Consider the following 12705-nt stretch of genomic DNA (forward strand, 5'->3'; position numbering starts at 1 on the left):
CGGCCGGCACGGGACCGCACATGCGCTGGAGCGTCAGCGGCTGCTGACATCATCCCCGCGCATGTGCAGGGGGTTTCACCTTCACTCCGGCCGCGAGGAGGAATAGAATGCCCCCACGGCACAGGCCCGCCTGCGAATTGGTGGGCCCCAATCGCGGGCCAGGCCACCATGGGGGCACCCCCCAGGGCCAGATTGCCCCGCGCCCCCCCGAGGACCCCGGAGCCCGCCCGTGCTGCCAGTTCCCACTGGTAAGGGACCTACTCCAATTTACGCCGGCGAGACCATCATAGAACGGGCGGGACTTCGGCCCATTGCGGGCCGGAAAATCACCGGTGAGGGGGGGGGGGGGGGGGGGGGGGGGGGGCGCTGCGAGCGGCCGCCGACTGGCGCGGCACGATTCCCGCCCCTGCCATATCTCCAGCGCCGGAGAATTCGGCAGCTGGCGGGGCGGGATTCACCCCGGCAATTCTCCGACCCGGCGGATGGTCGGAGAATCCCGCCCAATGTCCCTCAATAAGTTCCATTCTAGAATATGTGGTCAAGTCACTGGAATGACAAGTGAACCTAAGGGCACTATTAAGAGAGCTATGAACAACATGTTATCATTCTTTTTTTTTGTTAACTGCATGTCCTGTGCTGGTAAAATAAAATGTTGCAGAAACTAATGGGAATTTCTTTGTTTTCCAGATTGAGGCTACAATCTAGCATGCATTACTGACCCAAGGCCAACTCATAAATCCTTCAAAAGATACCTGCATCTAATCATGTACATTCTTCTGAATTGTAGTCATAGTACATTGGCTTTTCCTGGGTCAAGATAAGTATGTATAGAACTGCATTCATCCCACTTCACCTAGTCTCATGAATCATATAATGTATTTGTGTGTGAAACTTAATTCCAAACCTTTTCCAGGACTGAGCTAAGCTAAAATTATACATTGTATCGCAGTGTCTTAGGAAGAATATTCCCATGTATTGTGTGTTTGATTTTTCTGTATGATAAAATGTTTTATTTTATATTTTTGGGTTGTGGGTGGGCAAACATTGCTGCTAAATTATAAATTTTAGGGAGTGAAATGGTCAAATTTGTGCTTGTGGATTTTTCTTAAAAAAAGAACACTTCAGCAGAATCGGGCAGCCTGGTCCGTGTCGGTTATCAAAGTGGACAATTTGGACAGCGTTTGAACCAGGAGTAGAATGCCTTTTAGTACAAAATCTACAAGCCCTTACCTATGCTAAAATTGTTTGATTTTTACACTTCACTTGAATCACTGAGAAGGTCACAGTGGAAAACTGAAGGTCTCGAAGAGGGACATATATAATTGCAAATTGGCCTTTGGGTCAGCAGGAAACACGGCTGCCTTTAGCACTCACTGATGAAACTGTTTATATTCTCGTGCAAGTAACATTGGAAATCTGGAAGCAGATGAAACTTGTCCAGCGACACAATCTCTTTGGACCTTCAAGAAGAACTCAGTCTGTCAGCTGCCATTTAACCTTACTGAGGAAACGAGAAGGACTTATTCTGAATGAAGAGCAGAATTGTGTGAATTAAAGTATGTTCACTCATGGGTATGTCCATTGATGTCTATCATAACTCAGCTGCTGGTTTCATGCCATTTGAACATAGGTAGCTTCAGTATGGCGAGCATACTGGTGTCCTGAGAACCTTTGGTCTTGCAGACAGCATAATTTCTTGCGAGGCAATAGCAAACCTCTAAGTGTCCACTACATGTGTGTTTTATCGTAGTGTGTTTAACAAGAAAACTGCCTCCATTTAAGCTATTATGGTCATATGGTGGACCAAATGTTCCGAGATATCCTTTGGGGACTGCACAAGGACTAAATTTTGCACTTTATGTACTTAATTCATTTTTGTCTGTTTATAATTTTCCTCCCTGTTTTTTCATACATCTAATTTTGGCTGTTGATAATCACTATTCAGATGTCTTTTCATGCTTTTGACATTGTGTTATGAACAAACATGCACCAATGCAGCGACTATTTAATTTGGTATTGGATCCTTTCTGAAACTTAATGCTGATCAGCCAGTCAGTTCACTGAGTGCCAGAACTCTAGAATGTCCAAACCTTATTGCAGACAGTCATTATAAAAGTGAGTCTTATTGACACATATAGAACTCTTCATATTCTTAAACGTCTCGCACATTCCAGAAACATGTCCACTATTGAGTGCTTCTGGACAATTCTAATGTTTTGTTTTTGCTCAATTGCCATTGGAATTGCTCATTACATCATGTCTCCTAATTGCAGACCAAATTGAAAACTGGATACAATGGCTTTGCTTAAGGACCCAGACTTTAGTATGATGACATAATATAATTAGAGCAGGAGCTTTGGGCTGTACCCTTTTCATCCCTGCTGTTGTTGTGCCTAAGATATATGGAACAGAAAAAATCTTAACTGGGTACAGTCGTCATTTTCCCATTCAGATTCAGCTGCAACAAGTAGTGTCTTCTATAGTTAGTTGGAAAAGGAATTTTTGCATCTTACTGGCTTTGGGCTTCACAATTTTGAACAGATATTCTATTTACTCAGCCATCAAGTTAAATAAATCAAATAAAGTAAGACAACATCACAGGAGAGATGGAAAGTACCTGAAAGGACCAGCATGGGATGATAACTTCAAAGGCATTGGTGAATCTGATCAATTTTCCCTCCAATCCATTCGATGGCATGACCTTAGGGCTTTGAGGTTATTAGATTTCTCTGTCCCTGTTGATTCAAAGAGTGGAAGATCGGGGTAATTATTTGTGAGGATTGCTCAAGTTCTATTCCCTCCATTTTATGAATAGGGCACCACCACTGGATCTTCAGTGGAGTTCCCCATTAGGCACCTCCCTCTTAACTTAAGGGGAGCTGATCTCCAAGAGGTGAGTGGAAAAAAAGTAGATATTGAAATGCCATGTGGATTATATCAATCATTGGGATGTTGGACAGCATGCTGCCATTTTTATGGTTTGTGATGTTTAACCAGGGAGAGGCAGCTCACGTTTCCAACTGATCGTATCTTAGTTGCCCATCAACAAGTGAGAGACAGCCACCATAGTCCCCGAGGACCGTATGCTGCTCTCTCCTGCGAGAGAGAGAGAGAGAGAGAGAGGGGTAGAGCTGACTGGTGGTGATATATCCTGAGGGTCACCACACTTCCGGTGAAGGGCAAGGTTGAGAATGTGTAGCCTACGTGGACAACCTCAGCTGGCATGGGAATTGAACCCACGTTGTTGGCGTTGCTCCACATCACAGATCAGCCAACCAACCAACCAGCCAACTGAACTAACCAACCTCCCGAAAGAAGTAGATGGGTACTCACTTCTCTTTACTGTGCTGAGGTAAATATGGCTGGTGTTATGGGGGCTGAGCCATCGAATATTTATCTCGGCCTTTCACTTGTCACGAGTAGAAAATTCAAAGGCGGCTCCTGCCTCACCCCCCCCCCCCCCCCCCCCACCCCCCGCCCCCCCAACCCGGTGCCTTCCAATCCATTCACTTGAATGAAAGATCTATCCTCAAATAAATTAAGGAATATGCTGCAAATTTACGTGGCTGGAGATTGACATGTTTCCATTCTAAGAGAATCATTAAATCTCTCTCTCTGACTTCAAGATAAGAAATGTGCCAAAATGAAAGTGGGGCAATCTTTTATTTCCTCTAGTGAGGAGTCTTTCCACGGATTTCCGCTTTCTTGCTCCTCCAGGTGTGCCGATGGCTCGCACAAACCAAACAACATCTCATTCTGATCACTCTTCATTGACCCAAAAAAACCTTTGTCCTTAATCTTCGCACTGAGCATAACCAACATTCGTCCATGGATATCCAAGAGCTGGTGTCTCAGTGGAGGAAGTCAATTCTGCAGTCAGAGCCAGAGTACCTTGAGCTGCGAGTTTATTTTTCTTTATTCTTCCGCGGGATGTGGGTATCGTTGGCAAGGCCAATATTTGTTGCCTATCCCTGGTTGCCCTTGAACTGAGTGATTTGCTAGCGGCCATCTCAGGGCAGTTAAGAGTCAACCACATTGTTGTGGGTCTCGTGTCGCATGTAGGCTAGACCAGGTAAGGATAGCATTGTTTCCATCATTTGTTTATTGAACTGTATCAATTTCCATATCAGTGGTAGAGAGATCATACTCTGTTCCTGGAAAACGTATACCACCTGGGGTTATAATGTTAAGTGTCATAATATTAAGTGGCTAAAAATTGCAGCATGGTGAATATTTACAGTTACTTCCCCTGCCATGCTCAGGGCTAATTATAGTCTAGGAATCTGTAATATCGGGGCATTAGATCTAGCTCTATTTGAATTTATGTGGCCACCATCATCGTCTTCCTTGATGTTCACACCAATGGCTTTGTTGAATAGACCTTTCTTACGTGGTCCCTTAATGTAATCTTTAATAAACTATGGGCCCACTGTTTAAAATGCTTCAACCGTGTCTGCCTCAGTAGCCTAGAGCTGGTAATGCATTCCATATTTTAATATCATTTCTTCTACTTCTCTGTTTGTCCTTCTCATGATAACCTAAGCCTATGCTGCCCTGTTACTAATTCATGAACCAACTGAAACAGTATTTCTATATTTATCGTCTCAAAGCTTTTGGTAGATATGACATACCCTCAAGGGCTCGGGCTCGGTTAAGAATCATGCCATTCCCTTCTACATCTACTTCTTGGGCCTTCTCTTTGTTTGGACCCTTTGGAAGAGTCTGTAAGGCAGCTAAGTGAGTACCCTCTGTACTTTTACAAGTAAGGTATTGTTTGAATTTAGCAACAATTGAGTGCCAATCTTTCTAAATTGCAAATATTTTTTGTGTGACTCTTAAGGGATATCTGAATGACCAAGAAAAAAATTGGCAAAATTATAGGGCTTTTGTCATTCTTGAAGTGGCAATCTCCCTCAATCTCCCCTCAGGCTGTGCTTTGCTTATTATCATGGTTGTTGTTTTGTGGTTAGAAAGGTTTTACGGCAGTGGTTTTTAGGATAGTGCAGATCAAGAAGAACTGATCTATCAAACAGCCCAAAGACTTTAAAGGTGGTAGGAGTAGAGGACCACACAGGGTTTGTAGAAAGTGATTCCCAAAGTCAGTCAAATTTTCACTTGTAGAAACGGTGTGTGAGAAGTGTTAGAATTCTAAAAATGGTGAAGACTCTACAATAGTGATACTCTTATTTTGCTCCGACTAACAATACTGCCCTGCCCCTTCACTTCGGATGATAGGATGACTATACCGCACAGGTAAAGAGCCTGCTGTAGAAGCAATCTCAATGCAAAATGCAATGCAAAATAAATAAGCCGATCAGTATTTTCCCAGTGACTGTCTTGCTATTGGCCTTTGTATATTAGATAGTGATCAACCAGTCAGTCAATCTAGTATTCAGCAAACCAAAAGATTTCACAAGACTGTTGCTGTGGGAGATTTTAACCAGACAGTCCAAGCATTAAAGTCACAGTTCAGTTACTTTTATTTTTCTTTCGTTAATAGCAAGTAACAGTTTTCTATCGAATACCTTCTCACCTGTCATTCCATTACCTTTCCTGTTTGTGTTTTGACACCACCCAGATGCTCGTAACCTGAAAGGGTTAATTCCTACTGTGTGTTTAGCCTGTGTATCTAAGGAACAATGAATCAATACATTGTATTAATGTGCTGTGCCTGCCAGATGACTAACTAGAGTTGGGGGGAGGGGGGAAAATCATCATGTTGTTCAATGTCCATTGTCCGTCTCTGGGATGTATTGAGGTATCTTATGACCTGATAGATGTTGGGATGTAAGGCTCTCTGTAGTTTGTGTCTACCTTGTGTATCTGTATTGCAGAAGTGTTTCTGTTAGCTGGCTGTGTGTAAAGTAGTCTTTAAATATGTTCATTTTAGGTCAACCTATATTTATTAAAGAAAAGCCTATACAATTATTTTGTTCAAATGGTATAAAAATGAATATTCATGGTCAGCATACAGCAAATGAACACTGCGAGGTATTTAGAAACTTTGATCGAGTTTGAGGGCAGTCTTTGAAATTTCACTGAAATGACTGTCCTTTAAGGTGTAAGAATCTGCTATGAAATTACTTGCATGATGTATAATTTACTGGAATTGGTTAATGAAAGTGCTGAAATAAAGTTGATTTAAACCCCAAACAATCAATTTTCTTTCTTTGAAATGGTAACAAAACCTAAAGATATCTTATTACATGATGCATTTTATTGGACTCCGGCTATTACATGGGAATAGAAAACAGGAACAACGAAACAGTAATCATTTTGGTCTGCTGCAACCCTTGTTTTATCTTTGCACTGTAAGGTAAATCGCACCTCAGTTTTACAAGTTATTTTACTCTAGGATTACAAAGTTACTTTGATTCTAGATAGTTTCTACAGTCAATTTATTATTTGAATTTTAGTGTTCGGACACGGACGAGTAGCTGACAATAATGTGACTGTTCCCTTTATGTACAATTACACTACAGGCTGTTTTTATTCTTTGATCAGATGTGGGCATATTTGGCAAGACCAGCATATGTTGTCCATCCTTAATTGCCCCTGAACTGAGTGATTTGCTAGGTCATTTCAGAATCACCCACATTGCTGTGGGTCACATGTAAACCAGGGCAGGTAAAAATCGTAGGTTTCCTTCCCTAAAGGGCATTAGTGAAAACAGATGGGTTTTTAATAACAATAGTTCAATTGTTCATTTTACTAAGATGCTGAGATGCTGTCGTTGGACTGTGGTAGGCAAAGTAAGAAGTCTTACTACATCAGGTTAAAGTCCAACAGGTTTATTTGGAATTACAAACTTTCGGAGGGGACTCAACTAATGAAGGAGCTATACTCCGAAACTAGTGATTCCAAATAAACCTGTTGGACTTTAACCTGGTGTTGTAAGACTTCTTACTGTGCCCATTTTACTAAGACCACGGCGGGATTTACCGACCAACCTGCCACGCGTTTTTCGGCTGGGGAGGCAGCCCGCCAGCGGGATTTACAGGTCCTTCCATTGTTAACAGGGTTTCCCGTTGAGTGTACTTCTCGTACTGCTGCCCTTACACCTCCAACCACCCCTTTTGCAGGGGACGAAAACTTCCATTGCACCAATAGGATTCAGCAACTTTATGGGAAGAACAAAAATAGAGAGAGATAGAATAATCATGTTCATCACGGGTAAACCCCACTCTGCAACCCTCTTTCTTGGTTGACAAATGCATAATATTATACTTTAAATGTATCACTGATTGCTTATTTCCATTGCTTATTGTCCCCAGATCTCTTTTTCTTAGAGGCATACTTATTGTTTCTGCGCAGTGCAATGAGGTCTGCACAACCTATACTGAGATTTGTTAAGGGAAACTCAATAGGGGTTTCTTGCCTTCTGTGTGACAGATCAGATATCCTCTTGCCATAAAAAAGGTATTGAACCTATCTTTCTTCACCCTTTTAGTTAAGTCCCTTGGCCAGAATCTACTCAGATCTATTTTTTTCATTCTACATTTTACCTTGGGACAAATTTTGTGTCCCATGTCCTTTTATTACCGGAATCAGGGATGCAATCATTTCAGTAGAATGCTTTAGCTGAACATTTGCTACTCTAGATCACTTTCTGTTCCATTGTCTAATTTTTAATGGGAACTATTTCAAAGCTGAGCTTCTCTAATGCTCTTTTCGCTTAACATTAAGAGACCCAAATACACCCCACTGATTTACTTCATAACTTTGAAAATAAATATATTTTCCCATCCCTTCTCCGTTCCCTCCACCAGCGTTACTTGCTTTCTGGAATTCAAAATTAATTGAGCACCACTCTTCCCTCTCTCTAAACCAAAATGTAACTGATTATAACCATGGATTTTTGTTAGCCGCATGCTACCTTGAAGCATTTACTTTATAAAACTCATCCAGTGCTAATCAATACATACAAAATAGGAACAGAAGTAGGCCATTCGGCCCTCCGCGCTTGCTCCACCGTTCAACAAAATCAGGGCTGTTTGTGTTTCGAATTCCACATTCCCATCTACCCACGATAACCTTTGAACCCCCCTGTCTAACAAGAAACTACCTACCTCCGCCTTAAAAAATAGTCATTCTCTCCGCCTCCAACGCCTTCTGAGGCAGAGAATGATGAAGTAGCAACACCTGCGGGAAAGATAAATTCTCCTCAACTCTGTTCTAAAAGGGCAACCCCTAATTTTAAAACAGTGCCCTCTGTGGTGAATGTATTATGGCAACCATTCACCACTGTATTACATTACATTACATTGTACTATGTTGATGCCCCTGTGGGCTCCACCTATGGACCATTGTATTACATTACATTGCATTGTATCATGTTGGTGCCCTTGTGGGCTCTGCCCCTAGCTCCGCCCCTTCGGAGAGGTATAGAGATCTGCCGCCCTGAAGGCAGCTCTCAGTGCAGAGCAGTCGCAGGCAGGCACAGTTCTAGCTGATTAAAACCACTGTTCACTTCAACTCTCCGTCTTGTGTGAATTGATAGTCGCATCACCCTCTAGTTCTGGACTCACCCACAAGAGGAAACATCCTTTCCACGTCCACCTTGACATGGGTCTTATATACTTAACATCTTTGTTCATGAATTGGGAAAACAAAATGCCATGCAGGAAGTATGCAACTACTGCAGGTACCAAAGCAGCTCAGTTGGCATTTTAAAATAAAGGTAGACTTGGTGACAACAATCTCACCAATAAGTGTGAATGACACAGGAAAGGTTTTGCGCATCACCAACTCCTGTTCAGATAATGAGGAGAGAGAGCACTGGAGATAATCTATTTGGTCACAGCTGAATCCATCTCTGCTTTAACTGCCGCATCACTCAATGCGGAGGAAGTCTGCATTTGCTTTCAAAACAGTGTGATTGGTTCACCTCTCACTTACATGCGGATCTTGTATCACAACCTTACTTGCACACAGAGTTTATAAAAATGCATTTGTGACAAAGAAACTACACTGATCATTCTTCATTGTGGCCTTGCCTGTGACTTACCCAAAGCACACCTGGATGATTGAGTGAGTTCATTTTGTGAGAGGTTTTGTTATCCAGACTAGGTTCAACTCTTGATCTCTGCCGAGTTAACTGGAAGCTTAAATCATGATATATTAATATGCAGTGAAGTGTTGTAACTTGAGAAGTTTTCATTTTCTGCAAAGCACTTTGGTACATCCTGCCATTGTGAAAGGTATGATGATATGCATAAGCAATCATGTAAATAGATATATGACTTCCAACCAGCAGGTGGCAATAGAGAACTACCACTTGACTCCATACTTTGAGGAGACTGGAGATAGTCATGTTAGTGGATAGTCATACTTGCAGTAGTTCTAGTATAATTTATCGTAATTAGTAGTTTGTAATATATTTATCATAGTTATCTGAACCACGCATTTATTTTATGATAAACATTTTAACTAGTCAAGAACTAGATGTTCTATTGTGCATGGTTCCTACCAGCCAAGCACCAGAACGTAATAAAAGACACTACATAACTACAAGTTTCTTGTTTCTCTTCTAATTATTCACTAATGATCACTACTGGGAGATCACTAATTCTGAAGAACAGTCATCTTGGACTCAAAACGTTAACTCTGTTCCTGTGATTCTCTCTCTCCACAGATATTGCCAGACCTGATGAGTTTTTCCAGCAGTTTCTGTTATTATTTCAGTATCTGCAGTGTTAACATAAGCCTACTTGTGACAATAAAGATTATTATTATGGAAGGGAACTGAACTCACCCGCTGTTAATTTGGGCTTGCTGCTGATGGTAGATATGTATAAAAGTTAGTGCATCAAGTCCTAAGTGCTTAGCAGTTCCTGCACTTCATCAGTATATGTTGTTGTCTAAATGTAGGAACTTAGTGAGTTACATTGTGAGCACAAGTTGCATAAACCTAGCTGGTAGTCCTTTGAGTATCAAAGATTGAGGGATGGAGTTGTTTAAAATGTTGAAAAATGTTCAATCAGAGGTAATTTTCCAATGGTTGGCGAGCCATTGAAATCCCTATTCACATCGGCAGGACCAGAAGGGGTGGAAAATTCCAGCTCATGGGAGAATAGAAACAAGAGAATGAGACTCGCCCACAAGAGGCTGTTGCTACTAGGAAAATTGGAGCTTTAAGGTCCATGATTGATAGATGTTTGTTAGGTAATATAGAACTAAGAGTGAATAGAGTTGAGATACAAATCTGTCATGATAGCATTGTAGTTAGTGCTTACTGCTAAATGTTCGTTCATTCCAATCTTACCTAAAACATGATCAAATGTCACCATCTCTTCTTGTGTTTTGATACAAAACTGTTATTGAATGGTGAAGCAACCAGAAGAGGCTGAGCAAGACTACTCTGAGACAGCAGCCTGAAGGGGCTGAATGGCCGATCTCTGTTCCTATGTATGTAATGATATGTAGAATATCATTTGTTTATAATTTAATAACCGAACTGTAGGTTAGGATAGGTGCCGTATGCATAGACTGAGATTCTAGCATTCGACCACTGGTGGTATGGTGACAGAAGTAGGTCTCTAGAAGATAGGCCTCAGGGAGATGGGATGTTACCTCTTGAACAACACACAGACAAAGAATCTGGACAACAAGCACAGAGCACAGTCGCATATCGAGCAGCTCCCGAGACAGTAGTTATTAATAAGAGTTAACCATAGTTATTTGTATTTAGCCATAATATCCAACTGCAATCTTACATCACAGAAACCCTTTCATGATTTAGAAACAATTAATAAACAGTTTTGTTCATTTACAAAGCAGTATGTTCTCTGAGCACTTCAACCACAAAGACCTCGCCATCCGTGCACACAGGGAACATTACAATGTACAAGATTCACACTGAGACACACATTCGACCTACAGGAGAGCATCCTCTTTCACCCAGTCTCCTCTAACTTCATATACTGTGCGCCTCTAGGTTTCTGATACACTTGTTTCAATGTATTATGGTACATACACTTGTACCGTGGATCGGTTAACTCAGTTGGCTGGATGGCTGGTTCGTGATGCAGAGCGATGCGATCAGCACTGGTTCAGTTCCCGTACTGACTGAGGTTATTCATGAAAGCCAGCTACCAGAAATCAAATGAAACGCAAATACCGTACCAAGAAGAAAGTGCATGTACATTTCTAAAGCATCTTTCATGGTTTCAGAATGTTTCTAATGCCTATTATGGTCGTTTTTGAAGTTGTAGGAAACATGGCAGAAACATGTGTACAGCAAGGTCCCACGAACAGCAATCTTGCCTCTTGTCTGAGGTGTATTGACGCACAGGTCAGCTCTCTCTCAAAGGGGAGAAGGGACTCTGGTGATATTTCATTTACAACTGCATTATGGCCTGTGATTTTTATCTTTACAATGTGCTCGTCCTAGTAATATCCTTCAAATGGCTGTTCATCCTTAGATAAGACTTAAACACAAAATTTAGCTTGACATCTCAGTGCAGTACTGAGGGAGTGCTACACTGTCAGATTCAATATTAAACCGAAGCCTGTCTGCCTTCTCAGGCAGATGGAAAAGATCCTATCGAAGTATCTTGAAGAAGAGAATGGAAGTTCTCCCCGGCTACCTGGTCGATATTTATACATTTCGATCACTAACAGACCACCTGGTAATTATCACATTGCTGATATTGTGGGACCTTGCTGTACACATGTCTCTGCCATGTTTCCTAGAACTTCAAAAATGACCATACTAGGCATTAGAAACATTCTGAAACCATGCAAGATGCTTTAGAAATGTACATGCGCGTTTTTTCTTCTTGGTATGGCATTTGAGTCTAATTTGATTTCTGCTGTTTGAGAACTGCCCGGCTGGACCATGGTAGTTGAGTGTTGTGTGTACTCCATTGATTCAGGACAAGTTCTCAGTCAGTGTGAATGTATTTAAGTTCACATTCATATGATATCAGACTGTACCGACTCTCACTTGTGTTGGGGAGGGGATGGCGCGTGTGATACTCCAGGGCTTTATTTATGGTGAAGCAGGATAAACCCAGCCTATGACATATTTTGATGTTGCAGATGTATTTACTGGTAATTTCTGGAATAACAGCAGCGTATCTGCTTGTCAGGAGCCCTATCAGTCGAGTGTTGTGTCAAACATTGACCTGGTAACTTTCATGATACAATGTCGCCACTTCTCAGAAAATGCGGGTGCAAAGCCCTCTTGTAAACATATTTTGCTCTTCTTCCACCTCCATAATAGACAATATGTGCAGGGTAATTAGGGAATTAAAAGCAATTGAAAACTGGTTAACTTCATAAAGGGGTCAGGTGGGGCTGGGGGAAATTAATAGAATAGGACACTAATATAAAGAGGAGTAAATATTTAAAACTTAATGAAGGGCAGAATCAAAAAATGACACTGCCTGAAAGAGGCCATTCAGCCCATCATCCCATGTGCTGGCACTTTGAAAGACTTCCAGTTAGTTCCATTCTCCTGCTCGTTTCCCGGAGAGCTTCAAGTTCTCCCCCGAGTTCAAGCATTCATCTAATTTTATTTTGAAAGTCATTATTGAATCTGCATCCACCACCTTTCAGACAGTGCATTCAGACCCTAAAGATTTGCTGCATTAGTATTTTTTCCCCTCATGCCATTTCTGGTTCTATTGCCAATTATCTTAAATCTGTGTCCTCTGGTTACTGACCCTCCTGTCACTGGAAACAGCTGTTCCTTATTCAATC

General features: G+C 41.6%; 1 protein-coding gene across 1 annotated transcript in view; it reads left to right on the plus strand.

Moving 5' to 3' along the window:
• Window positions 1-3471, plus strand: part of LOC119962107 (kinesin heavy chain) — a 251142-nt gene extending 247671 nt beyond the window's left edge. The window contains exon 26 of the mRNA XM_038789984.1: window positions 688-3471. Within this exon, the coding sequence (XP_038645912.1) occupies window position 688 (1 nt within the window). The 3' untranslated portion in view covers window positions 689-3471. The remainder of the gene's footprint in view (window positions 1-687) is intronic.
• The last annotated feature ends 9234 nt before the right edge of the window (window positions 3472-12705 follow it).

The sequence above is a fragment of the Scyliorhinus canicula genome, chromosome 2, assembly GCF_902713615.1.
Source record: "Scyliorhinus canicula chromosome 2, sScyCan1.1, whole genome shotgun sequence".
Lineage (NCBI taxonomy): Eukaryota > Metazoa > Chordata > Chondrichthyes > Carcharhiniformes > Scyliorhinidae > Scyliorhinus > Scyliorhinus canicula.